The sequence below is a fragment of the Bison bison genome, unplaced genomic scaffold (assembly GCF_000754665.1).
Source record: "Bison bison bison isolate TAMUID 2011002044 unplaced genomic scaffold, Bison_UMD1.0 scf7180017864376, whole genome shotgun sequence".
NCBI classification, from domain to species: Eukaryota; Metazoa; Chordata; class Mammalia; order Artiodactyla; family Bovidae; genus Bison; species Bison bison.
In genome coordinates, this window is record NW_011494948.1 from 13,488,685 (window position 1) to 13,503,869 (window position 15,185).

At 42.5% G+C, this 15,185-nt stretch overlaps 1 protein-coding gene across 2 annotated transcripts; it reads right to left on the reverse strand.

Annotated features, from left to right (window-relative positions):
- Positions 1 to 1,143: 1,143 nt before the first annotated feature.
- PLIN2 (perilipin 2) lies at positions 1,144 to 15,185 on the reverse strand. 2 transcript variants are annotated; one of them, XM_010857066.1, is made up of 9 exons: positions 15,103 to 15,185; positions 14,088 to 14,142; positions 13,800 to 13,995; positions 12,042 to 12,124; positions 10,957 to 11,242; positions 9,819 to 10,000; positions 8,544 to 8,678; positions 7,004 to 7,294; positions 1,144 to 1,540 (listed from the first exon to the last, which is right to left on the reverse strand). In XM_010857066.1, exons 2-9 carry the CDS (start codon positions 14,115 to 14,117, stop codon positions 1,400 to 1,402), a joined length of 1,344 nt encoding a protein of 447 aa, XP_010855368.1. In that variant the 5' UTR covers positions 14,118 to 14,142; positions 15,103 to 15,185; the 3' UTR covers positions 1,144 to 1,399. The 2 variants fall into 2 exon arrangements, with proteins under 2 accessions (XP_010855368.1, XP_010855367.1); XM_010857065.1 differs by lacking the exon at positions 1,144 to 1,540 and having other exon boundaries at positions 6,439 to 7,294.

A 15,185-nucleotide genomic window follows, 5' to 3' on the forward strand; every position in this document is an offset into this window, starting at 1 on the left:
AGGCACTCAATCTATCAGATCTAGTCCCTTAAATCTATTTCTCACTTCCACTGTATAATCATAAGGGATTTGATTTAGGTCATACCTGGATGGTCTAGTGGTTTTCCCTACTTTCTTCCATTTAAGTCTGAATTTGGCAATAAGGAGTTCATGGTCTGAGCCACAGTCAGCTCCTGGTCTTGTTTTTGCTGACTGTATAGAGCTTCTCCATCTTTGGTTGCTGGGAATAGGAATACTTTTATGAGAGACTTTTTCCCTCATTTACTATTTGTTTACCTAGGAGCGAAGACATAAAGAAGGATAAATTCTTGATTCTTTCATTTTATTTACCAGTTTCCAAGATAATGAGTTGGTTTGCTATCATCCCCCAAAAGTGACCAATTAGGTTATTAGGTTTTGTGTGTGTGTATATATAATGATATCTTTGAATCCCATCAAATGTGAACACCATCAAATATTTAATCTACTGCAATTATTCTTATTGAAGTTCAGATTGTTCCATCTTTAGTCAATGGGAACTTCTTCAAATCAGCTTCTTTTCCACCTGAAATAGCAAGAAGTTCAAGGCTCATTTTGTGCATTTCCTGCCCCAGACCTGGAATCAGCCATTTCTCCAAGACACACTGCTTTCTCTTAATGGGAAAAGGTATTTCAGAATTACAATCTAGACAGTAGGGATGTTCCTCAATGGGCTAACCATTATTTGTACAATTTTCTTAACTAATACTTATGTAATGCTGTTCTGTGCCAGGCATTGCTCTAAGATTTTCCAAATGTTTATGCTTCATAATAAACCTACAATTATCCTTACTATTATCCTTATAGATGAGGAACTTGAGGTACAGAAAAACTAAGTTTAAGGTCATATAGCTAATAAGTGACAGGGCCAAGATTAGAACCCAGAGTCTGAGCCTTTACCCATCATGATATGCTTCCTCTCATTTGACCTGTTTTTAGTCATATGCCTACCCCCAGGCCAGGGCAAAACAAAAAAATCCTTGACTAACAGACACACTGAGACAACCCCTTCTCCCCCTACCAAAAGACATAAAGATGCTGTTACCAGATGAAACAGGAATGAATCTGAGAAGGAAAAGAAAACAGTTCAATATATCAGTTTGGAAAAAAAAAAAAAAACACTGATTCAAGAGCCCATTTTTTATTATAGGCATTTTTATGATTAAACTTTGAAGAATTATATAAAATAATATATAATGCAGAACTAGAATCTGTTACAAAAGACTGGGTCAATCAGGGTTTCATTACAATTAAGACCAAGTAGTCAAAAAAAGAGATTAACCCCTAACAATTAATCCCTAAAGCCACAGGAATGAACACAAGCAAACATGAAGTTTAATGTGACACAAACTGCGTATTCAGCAAACGGAGATTTTTCTTGTTAGTTATTCAACATTTTGCCCTGAGAAGGCTCAGGGCCATTAGCATGAGAATGATTTGGTCCATCCTCCTCTTCCAAAGCTATAATATCTGGAATTTCATCAGTCTCAGATGTGAAGTCTGTGATACTGAAATCAAGTGCCTGTAAAAAAAAAAAATCTTGGATATTAAACCAAACACTAAAGAAATGAGCGGTCAATTCCAGCTGAGCTCTTAGAAACACAAATTAATACATGAACTTTACTTTCTCGGTAGCTATGCTTTCTTGAAGATGTTTATAGTCTTATCCCCACAATTCATTCCGATTATAACTAAGAAACGTCTCTTTAAGAGGCAACCCACTAGTGGTAGAACATATGAAATGAAAGCTTTTGAAATTACAAGCTATGAAGCATTTCTGGTTATTCATCTATTATTCTCTTAAGAACAAAAATACTCCACTTTTCCATGTTCTGATTTCCAATACTATAAACAGTTTGGAAAATGTCTAGGAACTGAAGAAGCAAAAGGTTTTGAATAGTTGAAACAGCCATCACAAAGCCCTAGCTCTTGTCTAGAGAAGCCTTTTAGGGATAAGAAGTTTGATTAACTCTTACTTAACATACAATTATGATAAGCAAAGTAGTATTTCTTAACTAACAGATGACTAGAAGCAGAAAAGGTATAATAAGTTGCTGCTGCTGCTGCTGCTAAGTCACTTCAGTCGTGTCCGACCCCATAGACGGCAGCCCACCAGGCTCCCCTGTCCCTGGGATTCTCCAGGCAAAAACACTGGAGTGGGTGTATAATAAGTTACTAAAGGCTAAATCTTGATAGCAGAAGAAAAAAAACTAGCTGATTACCTAATGGAGACAAAATAACTAACAACAAAAACCATCAAAAAACAGATGGAAGGGAGAATGAGGAGTTAGCACCTAATAGGTACAACCTTTATGCTTGGGATAATGATATAGCTCTAGAAATGGGTAGTGGTGATGGCTGCAGAACACTGCAAATGTACTCAATACCAATGAACTGTATACTTTAGAATAGCTAAGATGACCATCTAACTTGATGGTATGTATGCATGTGTGCTAAGTCACTTCGGTTGTGTTTGACTCTGTGCAACCCAATAGACCCTTTAGCCCACCAGGGTCCTCTGTCCATGGAATTCTGCAGGCAAGAATACTGGAGTGGGTTGTCGTGCCCTCTTCCAGGGGATCTTCCGGACCCAGCAATTGAACTCAAGTCTCTTATGTCTTGTGTATTGGCGGGCAGGTTCTTTACCACTAGCACCACCTGGGAAGGCCTATGTTATGTATATTTTGCCACAATATTTTTTAAAATAGTTTTTAAAAATACATGAAGAGAGAATCTTTTTTTTTATTGGGTCTCTTACCTGCCTGTCTGTGGCCCTTACTGCACTTTTCCCTAAAAACCCAGGTGCTCAGAGGACAGTCCAGACTGAGGTATAAAGACTTCCCCTATTTATTCCTGAGGCTGTCTGGGGAGATCAAACTACACTCCAGATCTTCATGAATTTTCACTTCGCAAAGATTATACCCAACCTGACACCCACAAAAGCCAACAACACTGATACACCGATGACAACACTGATAAATTGATGCAGGGCAGCAGCCAGGCAAGTCAACAATTGCAATTTTATTCTTTTTAGGTTAAAAGATGTACCTTGCTCACCTCTCTCTTCCAATCTATTCCTATTAAATGTATATTTTAATTTCCATTATCAGTAGTTTTAATAAATGTAGAATAGAACAGGAAGCTACAACACAAGAAAATAGAGAGGGATTTTTTGAGTCCTAAGCAAGCAGTTTTCTCCTATCAGAGGCTAGATTGCTAGAATAGAAAAAACAAGCACTTTGACATCAGTAACACATTGGACTAAATCCCTACTCTGCCACTTGTCTCTTTTCAACCTCAGTTTTCTCACCAGTCAAGTGAGGAAAATTCCTAATTGATTGTGTTGCCAAGTGAGGAGTAAGTAAAGATTGTATGGGCCTAGCTTGTAAAAGGTACTCAATAAAGAATAGCTTTAATTCTCTTTAGTTTCTTAAATACCACCCTGTCACACACATAAACCTCCAAAGTCACCTACAGATCAGGAACTACTGGCCTAAGGTAGAGTTCTTTGCAGAAGATTGGAGATTTCACACTTGTGGGTTAGGAAAAAAGCCTCCACCACCACCAAGAACAGGGGCTCTAGTCCATGAGATGTTTTGGGAGAACCATATGAATAATTCACCGTCCATATATCAAGAATGAGTCAGAGTATCTAATTTTCATTATTTTTGACCATCACCAAAACCTATTTGGTGGGCTTGGGAAAGAAAAGGGTGGGGCAGTAAAGAGGTAGCCATAGTCTATCAAGTTTATTTGGTGAGTTTAATTGAAAATGTGGTGGTTGGGACTGCCCTGGTGGTCCAGTGGCCAAGACACTGTGCTTCCAATGCAGGGGGCTCAGGTTTGATTCCTAGTCAGGGAACTAAGATCCCACATGACACATGGAGCGCCCCCCATTTTTTTTTTAATTAAAAAGGAAAGAATGTAGTGATTGTGCTTGACCACCTTCATAGGGTTTTCAGAAATGTGGCACAAGAGAAATCACTTTGCAGACTTAAAAAATAAATTTCTTTTCACCGACATAAAAAACTATAGTTTGGAAGGAGTATGAGGAGACTCTTGCCCATCTGGCATTCAGAGGCCAAACTCAGAATAATATGCTTACTATAAAACAAATGAGATAATAACAGTCCCTCCCTGCAAAGACATTCAAGAAAACCAAGTGCCTGTGCCAGGGTTCCAGGGAGTTACATCATTTTTGCAGGTTGTTCACCATACAACCATAAGAGGGCACCACTCACTTATAAACCTCCTTGATTTCTATATTTACTAAGATAATTTTCCAGAAGGTGGCACTGTAGGTGGGGCTACTACAGAAATAAAAACAGCATCTGGAGGAGTTTTACTTGCCGGTAAACGTGTACGTACATGCAGTGCGCATAAACATGACACAGAGTCAGGAAAACAGACTGATTTTAAAATAGAAAATAATTGTGGCTCAGATGTAGAGAGTCTGCCTGCAATGCAGGAGACCCAGGTTTGACCCCTGGGTAGGGAAGGTCCCCTGAAGAAGGAAATGGCAACCCACTCCAGTATTCTTGTCTGGAGAATTCCATGGATGGAGGAGCCTCCGTGGGTCACAAGGAGTCAGACATGACTGCGTGACTAACACACACGCCTGTGTTTCCTTGACATCAGTCTTAGTATTACTTTCTTTGATCTGTCTCCTTAGGCAATGACAACAAAAGCAAAAGTAAACAAATGGGACCAAATCAAACTAAAAAGCTTTTGCATAGTGAAGGAAACTTTCAACAAAGTTAAAAAGCAACCTGTTGAATGGGAGAAGATACTGGGTTGGCCAAAACATTCATTTGGGTTTTTCTTTACCATCTAGGCTTAGACAGTTTTTTTCCCCTCAAAATAATTGTCCTCCTTGGGGGAAAGTCTGTTAAACTAAAACTGCTAGTTTATCCAACAATAAAGCAAGGACACCATGCATTTTGAGACATGTAGACAACAAAATGACACGCATGTAGGCACAAACTTGAGACACAAAGTCAGACAGACAAAACCATGACAGTGTGCTCGTGGTAAAAGCAAAGTCAGTGGTGTTCTTCCAGGAGCTAAGAGAAGTCTGCTTTATATTCTGTCTTGCTCACTTAGAACAGCTTTGAGATCTGTCTCCTTTTCATAGGCAATTCAGTAGGTGCTATTACTCTTACGAAGGGGAACCAGAAAGTATAGTTCAGTATAAGGCAGCCTGTGTAGAGCTGTAGTATATGAACTTTCCAATATATGAACTTTCCGACCAATCACAATCAGCCATAAAATACCACCCTTGAAGTTCCCAGGCAAATGATAGCAGGGTCCTGTACAATTTGGACTACAAAAGAAAAAAAAATGTTAAGAGGAAGAGTCTCTAGAAAAGCCACTCACTAGGGACAGGAAGGCGAGAGCATGGATAGGCTCCACCCTGGAAGCCCATCAATCATGACAGTCCACTTTTCCAGAAACCAGAAGCTCCTTCACTTCAAGTATCTCAGGGAGTCCTTCCAACTGAGCTCACGTTTACTGACTCCTGGAGTTACCTCAGGGGAAAAAAATTAGTTCTCTAACTTAGTAAGGTTTGATTGCTCATTCACGTAAGTGCATGTAAAGCTGTATGCTGCTTCCTTGTCTTCATGGGGAGACAAGGGTGAAGCAGGGTAAAAAAAGGAGACAAATTTTGACTTAGACTTCGGTTCTACTGAAGGGCAGGGCAGGCCTTCAGTATTTAGCTCTATTTCACAAGTTCTAAGATTGGCTTTTTTTGAAAAGGTTTGGCATACTGCAGCTTTGTTATGAGGAGGTCTATATTTCCTACATAATCAACCCACACTAAGGGGATTAGAAGCCTGAACACCCTAGGCAGGAGGTAATAGGAAATCCTTTCTACAGGGGGTTCAAAGTCTTCCTTTTTCTAATTATCTTCATGTGGTCTTCTAAAGGTACCTCACCCACCGAGGTTAGTGCCTTTCTACCAAAGTGACAACATGGTACATTAAGTCCAGCTAGGACTGGACACTGAACAATCTCATTCCATACATGTGAGATGGCCCCTTAGCAAGAAATGACGCTACTTTTACATGAGACTGATGCAAACAGTCACTCATGTGCTTCCTCTCGGCTGATTTCTTTTCAGCAAAGCAGTCAGGTACTTATGTACTTATGTACCTCCTTCTACTGGTTTAAAAACATGCTTTCAGGGGTCCAGTAAACAGTCATTAAATGAAAGGAACCACCACCACCCCCTAATACCATTCTTAAAGGAACATTAGCTTTTGTTATCAAACATTCCATTTTTAACATCACTCTTCCAATGTTTATACCAACTGGCCCCTGCCCCCAGGCCATTTGAATTCATATGTATTAAAAACCCTGTCAAGGAGGCGAAGCAGTTCCAAGAAAGCCACACAAAAAGCACATGTAACACACAGCATAAAACCGATCTATTCTGCAGTGAATTTTATTGAATTCAAAGGAGGCACTTCTTTATGAAAAGATAAAAAACACAGGGTACACAAGCATGCATTGTGAGACAAACCAGAGTTGAGGCCTGCTCAGAGCAGACCCCAATTCATACAACAGCCTACATGAAGGTGTTTTTATTCAGTACAGACAGACAGTAACAGTAAGTAGCAAAAGCATGAGGCCATAAACACCCTGAAACATGTGCGAGTTCTGGACAGGCTCTGACCACTCTATTATTCTTTTTTTTCCAGCCAGGTAAGTAACAGAACTTATGCACTAATGCAGAAACTTTATAGCTCTTATGCCAGTTGGAAATGACTGAAGTGGAGACTTTTTTGCCTCATTAGCTGCCTGCCTACTTCAGACCTGTCTAGCAGGTGTCAGCTCAAGAGGAGCTGTCATCTGGCTGGCTGCCCTCTGCATTGCTGACAGGGACGGGTTTAGGGTGTTTTCTACTCCACCTGCCAGGCCTCCTGGTTGTACCTGGGGCCTGAGCACTCTCAGACTCGGTCACCTGGGGATAAAAGGGACCTACCAGCCAGTTGAGGGGTGTGTTGTTAACAAGATAATCCATCACATCATCTAAAGACTCCTTCATTTTCTGCAGCTGCCCCTTGCTGGAAGCGAGGAGGCCATCAGACACTTCTTTAAAGGAGGAAGCATTGCGAAACACAGAGTAGATGTCACCAGCCATCACCCCCAAGTGGTTGGCCCGATCTTGAATGTTCTGTGGTAACCCCTGGATGTTGGACAGGAGGGTGTGGCACGTGGTCTGGAGCTGCTGAGTCAGGTTCCGGGCAATAGCAAGAGTACGTGACTCAATGTGCTGAAAGTAAGACAAGTTTAAGAATGAGCAGTGGATTCAACAGTGGTATGTGTGACTTAGTTCACGTACATTCAGCTGGGATATGTCCACCACACATGTGGATTCTTTAGCTTTTTAAAATTCTCACAACATCCCTGAGCGTGGCAGTATTCTTTCACATTTCATAGGCAGAACATAGAGCTTCCCAGGTAGCTCCGGTAAAGAATCTGCCTGCAATGCAGGAGACTCTGGTTCAGTTCCTGGGTGGGGAAGATCCCCTGGAGAAGGGATAGGCTACCCACTCTAGTATTCTTGGGCTTCCCTTGTGGTTCAGACGGTAAAGAATCCGCCGGCAATGCAGGAGACCTGGGTTCAATCCCTGGGTTGGAAAGATCCTCTGGAGGAGGGCATGGCAACTCCAGTATTCTTGCCTAGAGAATGCCCATGGACAGAGGAGCCTGGTGGGCTACAGTCCATGGGGTCGCAGAGTTGGACACGACTGAGTGACTAGGTACACCACAGGTAGAACATAAGCTATGCCCCAGATAACAGCCGGGAAATGGCTGAGTTGGGATTTGAACTACTGCCTGAGTCTTCGAAGTTCATGGTCTTAAGCAGAAGAAACGTAACATGGGAGACCAGACAGAAGGAAAATACCCTCCACATTAGTAGGACAACTGGAATGTTCTTTCTTCAAGTGAGATATGATGTAAACAAATGATTAATGTTACTTTCAAGGGCAAGTGTGTATTAGCTTTTGGAAGATAAAGAACCACTTTCTAGGACTACAATATGATATTTCTTCTGTCTGGAACATTCACCCCTTTAATGCCCTTTCACCTAGTTTATTCACCCCTTAGGTCTCAACTGACCACTCATCTCTTCCAGCAAACCATCTGATTCACCCATCCTCTCTCCAAGGTTGAGTCAGTACCCTTCCTACAAAGCATTCTCATAGCAACTCTATTTATACTATCAAAAAACCCCACTATGCAGCAAAGATACCTGTATTCACTTAGCTTGTACCTTTTATGAGGGAAATGCCTGTTTCTCAGGTAGTTGTGTCCTGATTGGGGCAATATACCTATCTGTGAGTTGTTAAAGTTACTGCACAGTTTTGCTTCTATCACATAACAAGCAACGTGTGTATCCTGTATTGTTCAACTTCTGCTAGAGAAGAATATTCTAAGAAGAATAATAAGAACGCTGAGGTGCCTGGTAAGAATTTCGACACACTCTGTAGTGGATGACCCTGTCCCACATGTCTCACCTCAGCACAGTGGGATTCATCTGTATCATCGTAGCCGATGCTTCTCTTCCACTCCAGCCAGGACAGATAGAGCTTATCCTGAGCATCCTGAATTTTCTGGTTGGCATTATGCACATTCTTCCTGGCAAGTTCAATCTAGAACATGTTGGAAGAAGACAAAGAACCAACTATTAATAGATATTCATATTAGCCTGTTCTCAGGTCTATGATGTAAACCAGCCATCATCAATACTTACAGAAGTTCTTGGTATTTAAGGAGATATCTCTGATAGCATTGTGGCTATCTCTGATAGCGTATCAGAGATAGCACTGTTCTGTTCTGCCCTGTGTAAGTTGCTCAATCATGTCGGATTATTTGGACCCGGTGGACTGTAGCCTGCTAGGTTCCTCTGTCCATGGGATTCTTCAGGCAAGAATACTAGAGTGGGTTGCCATTCCCTACTCTGGGGGATACTCCCAAACCAGGGATTGAACCTGGGTCTCCTGCATTACAAACAGATTCTTTTCCATCTGAGCCACCAGAGAAGCCCAAGAGCATTGTTACTTGTTATCATTATGTATAAGTCAGCCAAGCAGCCATAGGACTTAACTGCCTCTTATTTATTAAACCACTATCTCCAATTTTCCTCCGGTTTAACACAGGTATGGCAACTGAAATTTAACATGTGTGTAATATACAATTATGAAAGAGAAAGGAACTTAAACTTCCTCTTCCCTGTTGCCAGCCACCTACTTCCCCTTCCAAGAGTAAACTGGTTTCTAATGGCTGAACAATGCATACTGTTCTGTAACTTGGCAATCCTTCAAGGCTACTCAGTAGTCTTTTGTGATGTGTCAATGTAATCAGTCTATTAGTTAATGTGCATTGTTTATACTTTTTTGCAACTCTGAATGAATATACATTTCTAGGAGAAAAGCTGCTCCAGGCACAGGTGTGTCTCTAACTTTCCTCTTTCCCTTAAATCCTCCAGAAGTAAAAAAACACAAGTATACCTCTCCTCTACACCATCACCCACAGAATCTAGCTTTGCAAACGCCACCAGACAGGAAAGGAAATCAGTAATCTGACCACTCAGCGTAAGATTAACACCGCTTCATGTATTCAGCTAATTATATACTTCCTTTTCTGTGAGTTTTCTATGTGCTCTTGGCCCATTTTTCTACTGGATTGTTCATAATGTAAGATTAAAATTCTTGGATTTTATGATTACGTTTATCCTAACCCTGGAGATAAATGAACTCACTTCCGCTACCTTTGAATGAAGTTGTACTCACCAGGTTGAAGGCGGAATGGAGCTGAGAAATGGTCTCCTGGCCTTTTCGCTTAGCTTCTTCAACCCTACAAAGGGCCTGCTGGTAGGCCCGTGAGCGCAGCTTGGTGGACAGAGATCCCAGTCTAACATAGTAACTCGGCTTCTGAACCATATCGAATCCTTCCACTTTTTTGGCTTCTTTTTCTGAAGTTATAAAAAAGGGGGGGAAAAAAAGGAAGCCTTAGGGATCACAGCTCTAAGTGCTCTAAGTAACAAGGCTTAAACTCTTAACTTGGATCTTGTCTTTGTTGATTCCACCCACCCATCTGGTAATTATGCACCCCTTTGCCCAAGATGGCTCCTATCTGCTATTGGGCTTAGCAACCCAGAACACATCACTGTGACACGTCATTGACACAGGTCTCTTCCCACCAGAGTGTCTTCCCTGGCACACAGTAAGCACTGAATATTTAATAATCCCATATAGTAGCCCACAAAGGGCAATTCATTTGTAGAAAGTATTTCCTTAGGTTAATTTCTCTGGAAGTTTCAAAAGTTACTATGTACAAAAGAATCAGCCTGCAATGCAAGAGACCCGGGTTTGATCCCTGGGTTGGGAAGATCCCCTGGAGAAGGGAACGGCAACCCACTCCAGTATTCTTGCCTGGAGAATCCCATGGACAAAGGAGCCTAATGGGCTACAGCCCATGGGGTCACAAAGCATTGGACACAACTGAGTAACTGAGAACCCACACATGCGGACAGCGGGTGTGGGATGGGGGAATGGAGACTGACTGTCAACAGGCATGAAAGATCATGAGCTTTACTCTTTGGGGGTGACAGAACTTTTACCTTTGGGGGTGATAAAAATATTCTACAACTGGATTGTGGTGAGGCTCATGCAACCAAACATGTGGGAGGAAAACAGGTTGAATTTTTTTGGTATATAAAGTATATCTCAATGAAGCTATCTAGAAAAATTGCTTTAAGATATAAAACACTGGAAGAAGTTCCTTGGTGGCCTAGTAGTCAGGGTTCTGGACTTACACTGCCATGGCCCGGGTTCAATTCTTGGTCAGGGAACTGAAATCCCATAAGCAGCATGGCGTGGCAAAAAAGGAAAGAAACAACACATTATTTCAAGGCAAAAATCCAATTACCTAGTTCATCCTTGGTAAGAGGGAGGTACTGGTCTACCAGCAGCTCTGATTTGGTGAGTGCATTTTCTACTCCACTGCTCATCAGCTGCATCACCCGACTTCGTAGGACTGTGTTAATGCTGCCACTGACCACGGACTTGGTCTTCTCCACACTACCAGTCACAGCTCCCTTGGTCCTGTCCACCACCCCCGTGATTGTGCTGGCCACAGAATCCTTGGCCCCGGTCACAGTAGTCGTCACAGCATCTTTTGCCCCAGTCATAGCCCCTTTGGCATTGGCCACAACCTATGGGGAAAAAAAGCAGGCCATCTGGCTGGTGAGAAACATGGGCACAGATACCTATAGAAAGGTCTTCACTAAGGCAGCACAGCTGAAGAGTTAAAGGATGAATCTGGCCCTTTTACTTTCTAGTTGTGGGTCTTGGACAAGTAACTGAGAGTGGATGAGCCTCAATTCCCTTAACAGGTATAAACGCCCTACCTGCCACCACTCAAAGGTTGTCGGGAGACCAAAAGCGGGAACTGGATAAAAAACTTGTCGAGGTTTTTTCTTTGTTTTAAACTAGATGAACCTGTAGTGAGGCACAAGTGGAACTCTAGAGAAAAATGGCATTTTCCACTGAGATGCTTCTACTGAGCCCCTCATACATGCCTGTAAGCAGAGACAGAGGTACCAGGCACACTACCCCAGGCCGACACACAGGCAGAAGTACCAGTTCTCCATTCTACTGGCTGTGCTCTCAGATACCAAGTAAGAAAAGGTTCTATTCACCACCTCTGCATTTATCCAATACCACACAGGACTCAGTGATTTAAGGAAGCAATTTCACCTGCAGAGATGAAGCCACAAATTTAACAGAGATCAGACTAAAGTCTGGCCCAAAGGTGGATAGCTCATCTCTGCTTCTTAAGACAACCTAACAACAGTTCAGGAAGTAAGAGAGTGGTCATTACTCTTTCAAAAATATATTCAAGGTTGGAACAAATAAGTACTGCCTGTTTGTGGCCTGCAACAATCTGTATTAAACAGATAAAACTTAAAAAATGTGAGGTGGCAAGCCTCAGCACTCTTATCCCAAGCTCACCTGGTTTGTTGGCTGATTCAGAATAGGCAGCTTCTCCTCAATCCTGTCTAGCCCCTTACAGGCATAGGTATTGGCAACAGCAACTAGAAGAATCACAAGTGGTGAAAATGTTAACAGTCTGGTAAGAGTGAACACATAACTTGAACCTTTATTCTTACTGTGGAAAAACAGCAAAAAATATTTATTTTAGTTTACCACACAATGCTTTGTCTGGTTTCTCAAGTTCAGAAAAGAGATCCTTGCCAGGTTTCCAGCAGCTTCCTTCTACTGACAGGGAAATAAGGATGTGTGTGTGTGGTGGGGGTGGGGGAGCAGCAAGCTGAGGCAGTGACAAGCCAAGAAGGTAGGTGGCCAGGAAGCCTCTTCCTCATCAGTTGTCCCCTAAGGTTAAGAGAAGCCAGGCTTCGCCCGAATCCTCATTCAGGGAATGAGGTATCTAAAAACCCTCAAAATTAGCATTTCCATGCTAGTCTAATCTCTACCTACACTTAATTCAGTAAGTGGCAGTATATTTGGGGTTATCACCAGGAAACTGTGCTAACAGCACCCTGGATCTCCCTAACAAGACCCAGATTTTAGTCCAAGCTCCCCAACCAACTCCCAACATTTGGGGAGTAGCAGAGTTGGAAAGCTACTAAAAGGCTCCCCATGATCCTAAAAGTCCATGATGTAAAAATTTGACAGAATGATTTAATCCCTTATTCCAAAGCAGATAATAAATGTTGAGAAACTGAAAATTCCACTCCTAAGTATATATATGAAAGAACATATGTCCACACAAAAACCTGTGTACAAGTGTTCGCATTAGCATTGCTCATGATAGGCAAAAGTTAGAAGCAACCCGAACATCAACTGATACATGAAAATGATATATCCACACAACAGAATATTAAATTATTCCATATTAAAAAGAAATGAAATACTGAGATGATGCTACAATTTGAATGAAATTTGGAAACATTATGCTAAGTGAAAACTAGCCAGTCACAAAAGACCACGTGTTTTATGATTCCATTTATATTACATGTCCAGGATATGCAAATCTATAGAGAAAACAGATTAGTAGTTGCCTAAGGTTGGGGAAGGGGGCGGGGGTGGTGGAGTGATTGAGAATGAGTATAAGGTTTCTTTTTTTTAAAAATATGGTAAAATATACAAAACAAACTTCACCATTTTAACTATTTTTAGGTGTACAATTCACTGGGACTCACAATATTGTTCATTCATAATATTGTGCAACCATTACCGCTCTCATTTCCAGGACTTCTTCCTCATCCCAAACAGAAAGTGGTACGAAGTTTCTTTCTGGAGAGATGACAGTGTTCTAAGATTGATCACGGTGATGCCTGAACAACACGGTGAATATACTAAAAGCCACTGAATGGTACACTTTAAGTGGGCAATTTGTATAGTGATTTCTTTTTAAAGCAGTTCATGTATACTGTGTAGTCCCAAGGAAGTCAGTTATTTCAGTTTACTCACTGATTCCCTGTTTGATCTCACTTGCCAACAGAGAAACATCTCTGGGGAATTTCTTTTAATATCATATTTGCCATTGCTCTGAAGCAGGCCTTCTATAACAATGAGCATCACCTGGCAGTTCTCAGAAAAGGCAGTTATGTGTCTCAGGAAAGGCTGAGGATTCCCTGACTGATGAAAGCTCAGGGCGTAAGGCTAGCCTTCATTATTCAAACCAGCTTTGCGCTCACTCTCAATGACTATATGGGACTAAATTTTGAGGCCAGAATGGAAACTCACTTTGTGGCTCTAACTTTTGGATGATTGGCAGCGCGCTGGTCACAGCCACAGAAGTGATGGTCTTCATGCCCTTCTCTGCCATCTCACACAGAGACTTCAAGTAAGGATACTGATCCTTTGTACTGATGTAAGCCGAGGAGACCAGATCATACGTGGAGCTCACCAAGGGGAGGTTGGCCACCCTGGTCACCACACTCTGCAACCAAGAGGGAGGGAGGAGTTAATGTCTACAAAACAGGGCTGGTGGGGAAAGGAATCAAGAATCATCCGTCTATTTATAAATCATACCAGTTGTGGTTCAACTGCAACAGATGCCATCTTTCTTGCTGGAGAAAGAAGAAATCTGCAGAAGAGAAGCTTATTTCAGAACACTGTGACAAGATTCCCAGATTAATTCTCCAACCCCAGGTTTCAAGTGAGCAAAATTCAAGATACAGTCAGTGGAGTCTGCACTGCTCCCACCCTCTGACTCTCAGAGGTCTCCCCTGGGCAGACAAGTCCTAAAAGAAGGCTTCAGAGCTCATGGGTACAATATACCAACTTGAAGTGTTCAATTCAATGCTTTCCCCACCAGGACATTAGAGACACCTTTTGAAGAAAAAGATCTATCCACAAAAATGCTAACCAGGTAACATCCATGTAAAAACTAGAGAGATATTTCAAGAAGAAGATACCTTGGGCAGTCAGGCCGATCAAGATGGAGCACTTTGGGATGGGGGTGGGGGAAGTCAAACTTTTCTTGTCAAAGAACCGAAACTAGTTCAAGGGACATTAAGCAGAGAGGGTAAGGAGGTGCTCCGAGGATCGAGAAACTTTTCAGGGAGTTTTAAAATGTCACTTTAGTGTCCCCAACGGCCCACACCTACACAAAACAGCCTCACTGGTAAGCAGCAGGGCTGGGAAGGCAAGAACCAACCCCTTCGGAGCCACTCTGTGGCCGAGGGTCCCAATTTTACAAGAAATGAGAACCACGCCGAAGGCGGAACAGTTATCAATAGCCCGTCCGCGTACCCCACAAAATTCAGCTTTAAGACGATTTTCTCACGCGTTTCCTTTTAACTAATGTCGTCTGGGGTCGATTGGAAACTGCTAGCCCCAACCCAACCAAGGAGCTACAAACGCACCAAGGCAGCGAGCAGAAAAGCAAGCCTCGATCAAGAACAAAAGCGAGGGTGGAAACGCAGGCCCCAGACACCGCCCCTTCCCAGCAGCCGGGGCCCCGAAACCGCCGCGAGGCCGCGAGCGTCCGGCCCGACCCCCGCGTGGGCGGAGCCACAGGGACCGCAGAGGGGCGCGCACCCACCAGCCAGCAGACGCCCAAGGGCGAAGATCCGGTGAGTCTGTGAGGCGTTCACAGCTCACCGACCGGCGCGCCGGAATATATAC